Consider the following 16,757-nt stretch of genomic DNA (forward strand, 5'->3'; position numbering starts at 1 on the left):
TGTTCTGTTTATTCGTTTTGTTTGTTTACTCCACAGTGTTGATCTGACAGCTCAGCACTTTGGAATTTGCTTTTACACTGGCAGTGATTGCATCTGAAATTCATACATAATACGGTGCTGATGTACCACATTCAAGATGCACAAAAAAAGAATTCGCCAAAAAATTGGATTTGAAGATTTGAGCGTCTTCCCAGTAATCCCTACAAGAACGCGGTATTAATCTTGTTTTTTTCTACCCTGTCAGTGTTTTGAGTTTTTGTATAGTTACTTTAAAAGCTGAAATGCGAAAAAGGTTTGACTTACAGTTATCATGCTGTTCCGAATAACACAGAAAAACTGAGTGAGTCAGCTAATGAAACCAAGAATACACAACAAAAAGGAAATAGAAGTTTTTAATGTTTTTTTGGATCCAGACTCACTTTTCTAGTATGAAAGTTTTTGTATCAGATCCTCTGTCTCAAACTATCAGCTTCAGGAGTTGTGGTACCGCAGCTGAAATTTGATCGATCGTGTGCAACAGTAGAGAGCAGCAGTGACTGGCACGAAATAACCAGCATTTCTGTAGCCTATATTATAATGGAAGAGACCACAGAGAGTTCTTCTTGGAGGTTTAGGCCTGGGTTGTGTGCAGTGGTGCACACTGACTGTATTTATTAAAGGTGAAATGCACAGGACAGCACCAGGAGCAGGCGTCTCAAGAATGCTGAATACTGTTTCTCCCCTCTCTGCATTATTGCACAGTGGTACAGCAGCACATGCCTAAATCTGTGCTTGTATGCATCTCTCCAGAGACATCGCCATGCCTCCACAATAGGAGTAATGAGATTTTTCTCAGGCTTGTATTTTCACTTATTCACTTGGGATCATATAGGCCAATATTATCTGAAATTATGGATGCGGTTATGATTAATATTGCACATGAATGCAAATAGATATAAATGTGCATTTCAATGGGAATTAATGCATGACTGGGTGGTTTAAGCAAGATTGTGTTCATTTATCAAAGATTGTGTGATGCATTACATTCATATTGCGTGAATTAGTTTTCCGGTGCTTCCGAATCCTCATCCCAGGAGTCTTGATGCTGTAGTTATTCATTCAAATCCGACCGAGCTGCAAGACATCATATATTTTTTGTGAGCACCTTATATGTTATCTGCCAGTTACTCATCACCTGTCATTTTCAATGGAATATGTTTGGTTAGGACATTTATCAAGATAAGTGCATTAACATTTTATAGCTTTTTCCTTTTCTCCTGATGATTTTTCCACTCTAAATAACATCTCTTCTCACTCCGAGACTTCTGAAGTGCTTGATGCCACCTTAAAGGACATGTTAATAAACCACTTAAATATCAAGGCATGTGTAGAACAGCATTAGGAGATAAACGTGTTTGGTTACAAGGCAAACATTTTTGTTTTAATATTTATCTTTCCTCAGCAGATATTTTGTGCTTTGATGTATGGTTTCAATAATATTGAATAAATCTCAGAAGAGGTTTTGCCTTCACCCAGTGCTCTCTCGCAGCTCAAATTGACTAGTTTTTGTATTATTTTTTTGCTCATGCTAGATAATTCTCCCGTGTTCTGCAATCACACACACTCATTACCATGGAGACTAAAGCATCCTGTAAGTGCAGATAACATTTTCAAAGATTAATGTGATAGATGCGGCAAACACATTGCTATTAATATACATAAAAATGCACAGTCGCAAACAATCTGAGGCGTAATGTGTCACTAAACTAAACAAACGTCTGCATCGTGTGCTAATTTTTCACTTCTAGCCAAAAAGTAGTTCACAGCTCAGTGCCTAAAGTCATCAATGAATATGAAAGGTCACTGGCTAATAATCTTCATCCTTCATCTCTGTCTTTTTTTGCTGTGTTATTGTGTTCTAGATCATCTGTGCATCTTTGTGGGTGTTCGTGTGTGCACTAGACCTCACAGTATTGTAACTCTCCCATAAGTCTCTTGGCCTTGAACAGAACCAAGGACACACAAACAGCTGAGCCTGTGGGGGCAGGTGCAATGCCTTTGACTTTAAGAAAATGGTCATTTATCAGTTTCGTTCCTGTAGTAATGTAAGTGTAAGTGCATCTGAGATGGAATTATTTCGGCGCAATCTCATTAGTATTCATAGATACGCATATTTAAATTGTGGTTCATACGCGCACACATTTTTATGTTTGAATAGACAATGAAATGACAATATCAGTATATTTGGAATATCTAAGCCATAAAGGCTATGAATAAGTAGAAATGTGCAAATGTTTATGGTTGGTGGAATATTCACCTACGTTTCACTGCTGGTTATATATTCTCTATATAATAGTGTATGTGACAAATAAAAATCTTGAATTTATTTCACTACAAATTATTAATGTGCTTAATAAAAATACCCCGCAATTGAACTTTTAGTACACTAAACAGGTATACTTAAATTCTGCTGATTTGGAACATCTTGTACTTAACGAGTTTAACTGAAGTCCAACTGAAGATATACCGGAGCATATTTGAGCTAAAGTGGAACTACTGTAAGTATGTATTTTAAATATCTTGTATTTAAGGTGATAAAATCATCATCAATAGTGACAAATGTTCACTTAAAATAAAGTTGAATTATATTTTATTTTATATCAGTAAGTGTCAAGTGATATATCAGTAAATAAATTAATGAATTTGAGCTATACTTAGTATGAATTTAATGTATAATTAATAAATAAATAGCTTTTTTACCATGGAATTACATTTTATGATTTGTAGCTTTGATTATAATTGATAAAAAAAAAAAAAAAAAATATATATATATATATATATATATATATATATATATATATATATATATATATATATATATATATATATATTATTTATTTATATATATTTATTTAATTATTTACATTTCAAATTTGCACATATCAAAAGGTAAATATGATTGTCTATTTTATACTGTGCTCTGCAATTTTGTACATTGTCTGTTTTATATATTTGCATATTATTCTTTTTATTATCTGTGTCTTGTCTTGTCAATCTGTTGCACTGTGAAGTTTCTGTCATTAAAACACATTCCTCATATGTGCAAACATACCTGGCGATAAAGATCTTTCTGATTTTTATTCTGATATTTTTATCAGTGATTTTGCATAACTTGTACACGAGTACTGTAGAGCTGATTTTACTCCAAGCAATTTATTCACCTTAGCTTTAAAGGGGGGAAACTATGAATAAAATGCATGTATATTTGAAAGCCAGCAGGTGGGTAGAAAGAATAAGAGGTTTACGGCATTTTATTTCTCCAGTTCAAGTCTCTAGTCTCCAGGATCTTATTCTTCTTAAAATTGTGTGCTTGTAAAACTACCTGTTCTGTTGTCTAGTGGAGAGTGTAAGCCCTGCAGCCAAAGGGCAGGACGCTAACAGTCTGATTTACTGACCCATGAAGTGCATGTGAAATTGCTCTGCAGGAGCAGAAAGTCATGGATTTGGTCAAAAGCCTTGAGGATTGCAGCAACCAATTCCCCAAACCCCCACCCCCAAAAAACACCCTGCTCTAGAAACACAGCGTGTTTACACGAGTAGAAAAACTGCTGCCGATCACAGATAATCACATTTAATGTTTTTTTTTGTAAAGTTACATATAAATTTTGGACCAGTAAGATTTCACAGTGGACGAGTAAACCAAACGTGTCTCGTCGAGTCAGAAAGCTTGTTTACGAGGTAAAGATAAATTTGTTTTCTTGTTGCCATATCATGTCTGGTTAGAATGTGCCATGGGTAACCTTTTGTCGTTCTATTACAGTTAACATGGCAATAGACCAGCCGTCACGGGTGAATTTTACAGAGATTGTACAAATCTAAGGGATGTAGCTGCTGTGATATACCTTTTCATAGTGATAGATGAAAAAAGTGAATGATAGACTTGAGGTTGAAGGAATCACGCTTGCTTGTCTTCAGCCTGTCAGATATTGTGACATCAAGCTACTGTCTGTGACGTCCTGCAAGCAAACATTTCCTCCAGTGACTTCAGACACTTAAAGAACAGGTTAAGACTGCAGCAAACATGATAGCCTGAACAGAGATTTCAAAGCATATGTACAGACATCAAGCAAAATGTTTTATATGACCAGCATATAAAAACATTCTGTTCAGTGTTATTGTAATATCATTTCTGTACTGTATTTCTGTATTTCTATATATATATATATATATATATATATATATATATATATATATATATATATATATATATAGATAGATAGATAGATAGATAGATAGATAGATAGATAGATTTTTATTTTTCTCTAAAGCTTATATATTTTATTAATTTTGCCTGTTTTCATTTTTTTGTATTTTTTTCTTGTATTTTCTTGTATATTTTTTATGTCAGTGTTATTTTTTATTCAGTTTACTTCAAACTAATTTTTGGTTAGCTGTCAAGGCAGCATTTCTGGTTTTCATTATACGTGTGATGTATTATACGTTCAATGTTAAATGTAAAAAATTTTATTTATGTAATTTATTTTAATCAGCAGTTACTATTAAAAACGTGCTGTATATGATAACATCATTATTGGATATGTTCACATTTAAAATAATTTGTGTAAAATTTTACAATAATCATTCAATGCAGTAGTATTAGACTTCACTTTCATAAATTACATTTAAAAAAATGATCTAAAACTTTCTTAATTAAACATCTTAATTAAAAACTTAAAGTTTATATATATATATTATTCATCATTAATTTGTTTATATTGCCATATGTAAATTGAAATGTTAAGAGTTATTGGTATATACAGAAATGAACACTAATGCTTGTTTTCTATCATTTTTAACATCACTTAATGTGACTTTCTCCAACAGATGTAATTTTCTAAGTTTAGATTAAGTATAAACAACTCCTTGTAGAAAGACATGCATGTTTACAATTACTTTTACAGTTTGTTACTTTCAATTAACTTGAATGTTTCTAATTGGGCTTTTATGACTGAAAGTCCATTTTAAAGTAATGTAAATTACCAACAACAAAAAATAAAAAACCTAAAGGTACTAGCAGTATGTAATACACAGTATTTCATTATTATACTGCCGGAGCATTACTGCAAGGTTAAAAACATTGACCTCACAGATGTCACAAACCAGTGGAGACACTCAGACTGGTGCCAAGCATCCAAATGAGCTGTTGGGTTTCATTTGGAGGTTTCTGAATATCCTTCTAGAGGGCAGTGGGGCAAAAGCAAAGGTAGTAGTTGTTCATCCTTTTTTTAAACGGTTTGATGTGGGTTTGAGACACGAGGACCTGAACTAGTGCAACTTTATGGGTTTGCTCTTTCGTCAGATCATTTCTGGCAGGAAACACTGCAGGCACAGATCGGGATGCTCTTAACATCACTTGTGTAGAAAGTAATAAAGGGTAAAAATCAGGGCACTTTTTTAAAAAGATAACTGCTGGAGTGAGTTTCACCAGTGAATATATTACTGACAATTGAGAGAACTGAGAGAAATGGAAGGCTCGAAAAATGTGTAAGAATTTAGCAAGTTAGTGAGCTTCACTCCACATGACCCTCAGGAGCGACTCATCAGAGATGCGTGTGGTGTCTCTTTAAATGCCTGTGCTTAGGTTTGTTAGACTCTTGGGCTTTCATGCTTTACATTTTCTTTTTGTTCCACCTCTTCCTTTAACACTAACAGCCTGGATCATTACTGCCAAGCTGAGCCCAAATCCCTGTCTCTGAACTCTGAACTGCTCCTCGTCATGCGGTTTCTATCTTTAATCTGGGCGTCCACGGAAGGGAGGGAGCTCTTACCTGTTCGTCTGCCCTATATTTATTTGTATCTACGGTCATGTTCATAATCTCTGAAAAATGAAACTCACAGACATTTCATTTGATGGATAAAGATGTTTTCAGTTTCTCTCTAATTGAAGAACTATCTTTCGTGTCAGTGCCAGTGTCAATACAAGCTTAACATGTATCTGTAGAGATATATAAATATGAAATAGAGCAGACAAATTATTAATCACATTCAAATAAAAGTTTTGTTTGCATAATATATGAGTGTGTATAATGTATATTTATTATGCATATATAAATACATACACATACAGAATATATTTAGAAAATTTACATTCATTTACATGCACATATGCATATCATTTATTTAACATAAATATATTTAAGATATAAATGTAACACATTTTTTAAAATATACTTGTGTGTGTATTCAAATATGCACAGCACACAATCACACACACACACACAACATACATACAGTATAATGTAAACAAAAATATATAGTCTTGTTTTCTATTAAAATACAGCTCTGAATTATAAATTATAACATTTAAGAGTTGAAGTCATTTGCATACTCATGTTGTTTTTAAATATGACTTTCTTTTTTTCAGTGGAACACAAAAGAAAAAAAACCCATTGAGATTCAGTTGATGTTTTTTTTTTTCATACAAAGAAAGTCAGTGGGATTCAGTGTTGTTTTGAACCCCAATGAACTGCATTATATGAACAAAAATATGAATTACAAATATTCTTTGTTTAGGTTCCATTGAAAATAGAAAGTAGGAACGGATAAGTAAATTATGACATAATTATGACAGATTTTATATACTTTAGAATTTAATTGGAGAAAAAGTTTCAATACAAATGGCCACAATTTCTATAAAATTTTTGCAATTCAATATTTTTGGGCAAACTCTAATTGTATCTCTAGCTTGTATGGCTATAACTACTGAAAAGACATGTGAGAAGGGGCTTTGATTAGGATGAATGTGATGTCATCAGGTTCAGTATGTTCCTGGAACAACATCCCAATCAACCAGTCAGAATTGAGTGATACATTTACAAGAAATGTCTGTTTTAGGCTTACAATAAGGGTTAAGTGCTTCTGCACCTTTGTTGTTTAGTTATCATTCTCCTCTGGTTTTTGGGAAATATTATGGGTAGGGTTAAGTTATAGATAGAAATAGAGATAGGTAGAGGTAGTGATAGGGGTAGGTCTATGCTTATGGTCAATAATGTTGTTTTAGGATCAACAAAAGAGGATGATCCAGGAGCATGTCTGACTAGGCAAAATCACTGCAACCGAAGATTCAGATATGGCAACAAATGATACCTAAGCAAGGTGACTGATGAGCTTAAGCCAGGGTCATCACCTGTTGCCATGGCAGCAAGTCTTCTTGACTGACAGCTGGGATGAAAAACATACCCGAGGGGGTGATGTCAGGGCTGAAGTGTCTTTTGCGCATAAAGATGGAGCAGAAAAAAGCGATGGGTAGAGAAAGGGCAGATGAGGGGGCTGATGGCACTCTGACAGGATGGACCATTTTATAACCCGTAAGAGGCTCAGAGAGAGAGAGAGAGAGAGACAGAGAAAAGTGTGAACAGAAGAGTCTGTTGATGGGCCATTAATCTTCTGTTGAGGGTATGTTATATCACGGTTGTAATGTTTGGACGTTACCACAGGATCGTGCTGTAATGATAATATGCCTGCTGAAAACCCGGTGAGCTGCTTCACTGACTACTGTCTCAAGCTGCAACCTTCTAACGCTCCATCTTAACAGCTTAGGGCCACACAGGTGACATGATTTTAATGCTCTCATGTAAATAGAAACTCAATGTCAATACAACAAGTTTAATTCTTGATGTAACTCTTACTCTAAATTAACCACTGTATTATTATAGTAAAATTGTAGTAACCATGGTTATATTGACCACTATTTATATAAACACAGTTTTACTACAAATGCCATGATTGAACTATGGTTAGTGTAGTAACCAAGTGGGTCTTTTTTTTGTTTTGTTTTTGGGGGGAAGACCAAAATGCACAGCACGCAGTTTCTACACTAAAAATGAGTACACTATTCTTATCATTAATTCTCAGTGTTCATACTTATATTCATAAGTATTTTAAATCAATGAACAATTGATTTAACTACCATTGACAGGAGCATGTTGCTAAACTAAGTGCTAAGACACAGTATAGTGTCCCCCACACAGGACCCACACAGCGCACAGGGTGAGTACCTCCTGCTGGTTTCACTAACATCTCTTCCAACAGCAACCTAGTTTTCCCAGGAGTTCTCCTATCCAGGTAGTGACCAGACTCAGCCCTGCTTAGCTTTAGTGGACACCCAGTCTTGGGCTTCAGGGTAATATGGCGGCTAAAATAGTTGACTTTTACTAAATTCAACTAATTCTATTTCAAATCAATGCTGTTCTTTTGAAAATGGATGTGAAACAGTTCCGACAAAAATATAAAGCATGCAGAACAACTGTTAACACTAAGTGACTGATAACACTAAGAAGCTTCAAATCAGAATATTAGAATGATTTCTGAAAGATTACATGACACTGAAAGCTGGAACAACGATGCTGAAAATTCACGGATAAGCCAATTTGCTGCTTAATAATAGTTAGTAAGGAAGTTGTGAAGTTTAAATATTGGGGATGTAGAATATAGTCATGAAAATATGTGCCTTATAAGTACTAATAAACAGCCAATATGTTAATAATAGAATAATAATATGCTAATATGCAACTTCTCCTCTTGCAACTTAATTGTGAGAATTGGTCCCTAAACTAAAGAGTCACCAATAATTCTTACCAATTCTTGAACAGTAGTCACTTTGTCTGGCTGTTTGAATTTTTTTCCCCACTCGCTCTGCATGCTGGGAATGCCTTCTCTGTGAAGGATACATGCAATGTTGACCTAGAATTTGGCAAAAACAAGGTATTTTAGGAGGCTGCATAATTATGCTGTCAACCTTTGAACCAGCCTTCGTGTCTGCAGTGTGCTTATTAAGCCTTAAAATACTGCCTTCAGTAGGCAGTGCAGAAAAATTTGGAACAGAGCAAAGTCTCTGACTCATAATGACTCTACTGAGTGACGTCTTATGCTGCATTTCAGAGCGCAGTATTATAATAATTTAATGAACTCATTTCAATTAGGCTGTTTTGAGGCATCACAGCTGAGCATGAGCTATGGCTAAATAGGAAAGATGCTAATATGAGTTGCTTAAAATAGATAAATAAGCAAATAATTGCAAGAGGGCATTGAACGAGTGGAAGAGAGGGTAAGTCAATTATATATGAATGAATCCATGCGGACACTGTATGAAATTACAGTAACACTGAATGCACATAAATAGATGAAAATAACGGTTGTTTGAAAGATTATTTCTCTGTTGATGCATGACTTTCTTTTTTTATTTGAAGCTTTATTGTCTAGAATACTTTGTACATTCCCTCATAACATACTTAATTAGCGCTAGTCAAGCACATATAACTGCTATAACATTTATGACAGGGGTGATAAAAGATTATAGTTGTGTAATGTTGCATGTCCAGTAATGTTCTTTGTTTAATTGGATGTAAAGATGATGAAGTTTAACTAAACCAGTCTGCATTTGTGAGTGAGTGTGTGTGTGTGTGTGTGTGTGTGTGTGTGTGTGTGTGTGTGTGTGTGTGTGTGTGTGTGTGTGTGTGAGAGAGTCCATTGTGTACACATTTCTTCTGTGGTTTGTATTATGAATTATTCACCCACTCACACTCATCACTGTTAATGCTCCGTGAAGCAAAGTGCTCACCCTGCAACTCTACGGATTTTTATAAACATAACTGCCGGTAAACACCCCGCCCAGACCCCTCCGTTCCATCCTGTGACAATCTACTGCAGAATGGAAATCGATTTAGGAACAAAGCAGGACCATATCACAATAAAGGTGGTCAGAATGCTCCAGTCCTCTCTGGCTTTGATAAAAGAGCTTAACTGGTTCTTAACACACCTGATTTAAATTTTACAGTCATTGCTCCATCCTCCGGTAAGCTTTTGTGGAAGAATGAGAATTTGTCAAAGGAGATAAGTGTTGTATCACCTGGTTATGTCATATTAGTGGAAATGCTGGTCCAGTGCAATTACTGTGGCAATCAGGAAAACTGCTTTTTTTTCTATTATGTGAGGAAAAGTGTGGTATTTTGAAGTTTTTCAGATATGGCTGTGGAGGTGTTATGGTAGCATTTTGAAGGGGTAGTTCATCCAAAAATAAAAATTCTGTCAGCATTTACGTATCATGTTGTTCCAAAACCTGTGTCAAATTCTTTCTTCTGTAGAAGAACATTTTGAAGAATGTTGATAACCAAACGGTTTTCACTTCCAACATTTGAACAAAAATCACTGGAACATAAAACAAGACATTTTGAGAAATTTAGAAAAAAGTATTGATGTTTATAACAACACGAGGGTGTGTATATAACTTTTCTCTTTGAGGGTTTCTATACCTCCGATTTTGGGGGTTTTAATACATGCCTACTTGCAAACTTTTGAGTTTCTTGGCCATTTTTTTTTCTGTTCCTGTTTCCTGAGTTGAATTTGTGTGTGAACGATGACACCATAAAAATGTCAGTGTGTCATTGATTTTGTGATGGTGTGATTGACCGTGTGGAATCATGAGGCCGAGCAGGTTTGGGTGCCAGACTGTCAAAAATATCCTGGCATTATGCCATTAGCCGCGAGGCACTGGCATTTCCTGTCCAGAGTGAGGATATAATGCTTCTGGACTCACTTCTCTTCCACTCAAAGGATAGAGCTACTCAACAGCAAGGACTTTTGTGCTCTCTTCCTCTCTCTGTGGAAAATTTTTTTGACTTAAGTTGAATTGTTTTGCAGAAATAGTAAATGTTTTGATTGTTTAATAAGTTTTAGATAATTAAGATGATTAAGATTACTATGATAAGATATATGGTGCTGTTGCCCAGTTGTTTACATTGTTTTTGTTTTTCATTAGTAGCATGCAAAACTATCTATGTAAACTTTGCATTGATTCAATTTGACTCAAAATATATTTAATATATTTAAGATGTATTTAAAATGCTTGTGTTTATACATACATATACACACACACACACACACACACTCTATAAAATGCTTCAGGATTATCTAAGTGAAAATCAAATTAAGAATCACTTTTTTGTTGTTTTGCTTTATTTTGTTTTGTTTACAACTCTCTTGTCTTAGAATATCCACAGCAATAAATTCATCAAACTGAGATTTCATCCTATGGGAACATAACACCCACTTCTTGGTGCAAAGCCACTTTATAGATAAACACACACACTGTAGAGAGAAATAAAAAGAATGGAGGAGGGCCTGAGACAGCGAATGAAATGAGAAAACGATGGCATCCATGTCTGAAGAAGATAATCCATGTGGCAGGCGACAAGGGAAAAAAACCCACCAGGCCAGTGACTGATAAGACTCAGAGACATCATAGAGCACTTCCAGGTCTTTAGATGTGAAACGGCAAACATTATGCTTCTGGCACACCAGTTGAAACTTCTCCAGTTTTGAGGATGACTTTACTTAGTTCAAACATTTGCAGAAAAGACTACATTTTTCTCTGCGGGTTTAAACCCTTGGGGTAGTCTTTAATTTTCACCATTTCACTGATAAATATCTCTTTGGTCAGAGAACCATCTACATTCCGCAGATCTGTCAGTAAATAAAAAACAAAATGCAGTGTGATCAGCTCTATGGGGATCGTTCATAAAATCCACCTTTAACGCAGTAGTTAGCAGTTGAGAAGACGTTTTGCTCCAAATATATCTAATTACATATTCCACGAATATTCCAAATGAACCTGATTTATTCATACATCTATATTCTTAATCGAAACCTTGAATGTGCAGTTAAACAACTAGATGTGAATGAGCGTGACCTTTTGTGAACGCTCAGGTTGTGCTTTATCTCCTACTGCTTTCCTAAATATGATTATCATAATGTATTCCTCTTCTGCGTGTTCTTATGGTTGACCCATCACACACTTGCCTGTTAAAGGAGCCCTGCCACAGTCAAGCTTCTCTTGCTAAAGCTGTATCACACAAGCACCTTCGCTAATAGCATATCTGTCTGTGTCATTAGAAGTAATGGGCATCACTCAAACCAGGTCACGCCATTTTGTTCTAGAACACTCAAAGCGCTTTCCTTTCTTTGAATTTTTAATGAGATTTTGTGTGTGTGCGTGTGTTTGCAGAAGCGTACAAACCAGCTAATGAGCTTGATTTAGCTCACAAAGGTTGGGAGCTTATATATAAGTCACAAATGTGACTTGGTTATAATATGCAAGTTAATTGAAAGTGAATTGATGTGTTTTGCAACATCCTGTGTTTTAACAGTAACCTGCTAGCCTCGAGGTCTTGGTCTTGACATGAAAACACCAAACTTCGGTACTAATGGAAGATTTTTTTTTCTCTGTGAAGTGAAAATGGAAAAAGAGCCACTTTTTGCCTTTCATTACTCAAGCTAAATTGGTTTAATGGTGTTAGAGGCTATTAAGAAAGTATTTGGCATGTATGCTCAAATCAAGTCTTCACAAATGTTTTGCTGTTTGTTGTTAGTTCAGAGAAACATCCTTGGTCAATAACAGCAAATGACTATTGGCATGTTTACAATGACTTTGAAACATTAACATACAAGGCACTAAGTGGTAATGACAGTCTTTCTTTCAACTTCAGCGGTCATAATGGCTTATTGACCGTTTTTAAAGGGTGATATGCATTTCCAGTGCTTCCAGCTGAGTATTGAGAGTGAGAAATTTCTGCAGCTGTCATTTTATAATGTTAAGTCATCTTTGATTAACTCCTCCTAAAACCTCATTCATTAAGACAGTGATTGGCAGTCACCTTAAAATGTGCATGAATTTGTTAAAGTGCTTTGAGTTTTGGATTAAATTATATTATTAGCTCATTGTCAAAGCTTGTATGGCTTAAATCCTAAACGGATAGCCTGGTTCTAAAGAGACGTGTTTGGTTTTATGAGGAAAGACGGCTTAAAGTTGCTGGTTCCTATTTAATAAGCTGCGAGAGTTATCTTGAGCAGAAATCCTTGCTTCTGTTTGCCTTGTCAGTTGAAATTAAATTGAATTTGTAATAGAGAAGAAGAAAAGAATTAAAGCTGTCAGTCTTTGCAGGAAATGAGGACTGTATGGCCCACTGTTCCTTAACTCTCTCAGTTTCTCTTGGGTGATTTCTGCTAGCACTTAGCTCCAGGCATGAAGGATGAGACTGAATATTCATGTATCGATTTTGTGGGCTGTGGTCTGGCAGCTGCAGGCTATGGTGATTTATCTATGTGTGTGCGCAGTGTGTGTTTGTGTGTGTACAGACATGCTGTAAGGCGAAACCTTCTCAATCATTCATCCATCCATCAAGCTCCTACACTAGAAAGAAGCAGCTCTTTAAGAGACCTTAGATTAGCGCCTCTCCACACCAATCCTTGAAAGATACAGTTTCAAAGCAGCTTTCCAACACGGTTTCATGCTTATCTTCGAGCAAAGACCAAAATCTATCAACATTTTCGCTTTTCCAGGCGGTGGATCGCACATCTGATAGAGAAATACAGTACACCTCTATGCTTAAAGGCAAGTTCACCTAAAAACTATTATTTCATCATTTACTCACCCCGTGTTGTTTCAAACCCTGTATTGGCTTTATTATCTTGTGTGGGAAAATGCTTCAACTGTTTTTGCTTGTACAATGAAAGTCAATGGAGTCTGAAACAACATTAACTGTATGGTGCTCAAATAAAACAAACAAACAAAAACACACAATTTTACAATATGTATTTGGTGTTTCTACTGACGAGGTTTGGAATGACATGAGGATGAGTAAATCATTTTAAATGTTCATTTTAGCTGAACTTTTTCTTTAAAGATTCTCGATTCTTATACACTGAGGGGTTGAAACATGCATAACTCATAATTATCATCATTATGTACTGTGTAACAAGGGATCCAGATTTTTCCATTTATGTCTTTTCTTGTACGTTATCATCAAAACAAGCTGAGAATTGCTTTATCTCGCTTCTCTTAATTATATCATTTCACTATCGCATTTAGTCCCAAATTAGAGCTAAAAGCAGAACGGAAAGGATAGAGTGACTTGGGCTTGTAAAATGCGGTGGTCCTTTTCACTCTGTTACCTCAAATAGTTGTATTTGTCTCTGCTCAGTCCACTGTGTAAAACACCTTCATTGGTAAATGAATATAAATGCACCTAGCTCTCTGTCCTTTCCTGCACGTCATCTGAACAAGGGTACATTGGGGTGTTCTATCGCTTCTTTCTCGAGGGCTTTGATGAGGCAGGGCCTCTGAAGGGTGACCAGAGATTCACTTTGCATCCTGGGAAACAGATCTAGCTCCTCACAGACCCACATCAAAAAAGAGTATTTTCTCTAATATAAGCATTTAATGGTGAGCTAGGGGGGCATGTCTGAAGATAAAGAAGCTGCACAGTTCTAACTCATGTTCTGGAGGACAAACAAGGCAAGAAATGCAAGTCTAAAACCCCATATATGACTGGGGTCTGATGAACAACAATTATAACTGAATGATGTTAAAGACATGGTTCATCTAAAAATTCACCATGTTCTTCCAAACCTGTAGAGTTTTCTTTGTTCTATGGTGAATACAAAAAGGATAATCTACTGGCAGCTCTTTCTGGCAATTTTAATGCATGGGGACTAGGCTTTCAAGCTTCCAAAAGGACTAAAAAGCAGCATTAAAGCAGTATGAAAGTCCACATGACTTGTGCTTTCAAGTCTTCTGAAGCCATGTGAATGCTTTGTGTGAGTAATAGACTTTAAATAGATGAAAATGTTCCACTTTTTAAGAATTCACTTCCTAACTTCACCCTAGTTCTCCTTTAAAAATTCATGAGAGTCCATGAGAGAAGTATTGATGCCCAATTTGTAAAAATTTCCCTTGAATTTGATCTTCCACAAATCAAAAACTGTATGATTTGTTATTTGTGATGACTCAGATTCATCCGGTTCAGAGGGAGAATGAGATCAGTCAGTAATGACTTCCTCCTACAAAGCTATCATCACATGACGTTTTAGAATAGAATATATTAGAAGACCATTTTATAATACATTTATTTTGCTTTTGCATTGTTTTGAAACAAGCATCTCAGCATATTCTTCAAAATGTCTTCTTTGTCTTCCACAGAAGAAAGACATACAATATGAGAGTGAGTGCAAGGTGATATGTGATATATGTGCTCATTTTCTGATAATCCAGCCAATTTTTTTTTTTTTTTTTTTCATTGAAAGCAAACACATGCTAAATACAGAATTAATAGCAGCCTATAAGGCCTTATGGAAAGGCCACTGTCTCAAAGCCTATATTTCAATAAACAACTGTCAGACTTTTTCAAAAGTAAACATTTAAGGTCTTGGCTATACAAAATATATATATATATATATATATATATATATATATATATATATATATATATATATATATATATATATATGTATAATTATATATGTATAATTATCAACCCTTGTCACAACTAGCTCCAATATTTTAATTATAGTTATGTGTAAGATGTCAACACTTGTTATGACCGGTTACAGAAATATGGATACTGAGTTATTTTTTGGCATTTGTGCAAGGAATAAGCAAGTGTTGAGGGACAGATCATAAATATTGTAGATGATATGTAAACCATTGTTTATTTGCAGCCGTGTGCGTATGCATTCTCTGCCAGATTTATATCAATATCTTATAACCAGAGTTCATCGACTCTCAGGAGGACGATTCAGACAACTTCACAGCTCAATAAATAGACATTTTTTGAAACTAAATTATTTATGAAATTTAAAAATATACATGCATTAAAAAAATATGAAAGCTTCACATTAGTACTTCAGACGATTTGCCTTTACTAAGCTTTCATTAAAAATGTATTTAACTGTATTTCATGGCATTTATACACATGCAGAGTGAATCAAAAATTTTGTCTGTGGAAATCAGAGACACATGCTACGTATAAGTGAATTTAAAAATGTAAAAAGTCTAATAAATGCCTGTTCTTTTTCCAGGTGTTTACACGTTATGGGAAGTGTTATATGTTTAACGCTGCAGAAGAAGGGAAGACTTTGAGAACTACATGATGAAAGGAGGCACAGGCAACGGTCTGAGATCATGCTGACATCCAACAAGATGAATACCTGCCTGTTTGGGGAGAAACAGGTACACACACAGTCAACCTCATCACACAGTGTACACTTGAGCTTTCAAGAGGTGTCTCCTTGTTAAACATCTTTTGCTAATTTGCAGGAGAAACTCTGATTGTCTTACAGGTGTCTGATTAGGCAAGGTTTTGTCAGTGTTTGCAGTGAGACGCCGGCCCCCAGAGACGAGGTGAATATTTGTGAGAGACATACACTCTGGAAGAACAGCTGTGATGCTGTAATAGTGTAGACAAATCCAGTGGATTCATTATCAAATAGGAAGTTCTTGCATCCTGGTTGCACTGATCTGATGCAGCTACACTTCTCTGAAGAGAGGTACACAAAAAAACTTCTACTTTTTTGATTACCATTGTGAGCACCGTGCATAGCTTCCCCTTTGTAGTGTGTACACTATTTCAAAGGAGATGAAAGCATTTAGGCTTAAGAGAGCGGCACTGAGTATTCCCAGCAAAAGATTCATTAGCATTTGAAAGGTTACAAGTTTAGCTGAGGCTGAATTCAAATTTATTCCAAGAAATATCGACATACTTTTCACAAATAATGAACAAAAGGAATCAGAGCGTGATGACTATACATTTCCATCAGCTGTTTTGGGAGACTGGCCTTTGAAAGCAATGGTACGAATTGTACCTCAGCTTTATTACTGCTAGGGCTGACGCTTAAATCCTTTAGATTTACGCTTTCTCACCTTCACATAACTGTGAAGGATATGG

General features: G+C 35.4%; 1 protein-coding gene across 1 annotated transcript in view; it reads left to right on the plus strand.

Annotated features, from left to right (window-relative positions):
* Positions 1 to 16,757, plus strand: part of asic2 (acid-sensing (proton-gated) ion channel 2) — a 273,081-nt gene that overhangs the window by 220,510 nt on the left and 35,814 nt on the right. Inside the window, 4 exon segments of the mRNA XM_043235846.1 lie at positions 15,892 to 15,960; positions 15,963 to 15,991; positions 15,993 to 16,042; positions 16,499 to 16,517. Of these exon segments, the coding sequence (XP_043091781.1) occupies positions 15,892 to 15,960; positions 15,963 to 15,991; positions 15,993 to 16,042; positions 16,499 to 16,517 (167 nt within the window).

The sequence above is a fragment of the Puntigrus tetrazona genome, chromosome 3 (assembly GCF_018831695.1).
Source record: "Puntigrus tetrazona isolate hp1 chromosome 3, ASM1883169v1, whole genome shotgun sequence".
Lineage (NCBI taxonomy): Eukaryota > Metazoa > Chordata > Actinopteri > Cypriniformes > Cyprinidae > Puntigrus > Puntigrus tetrazona.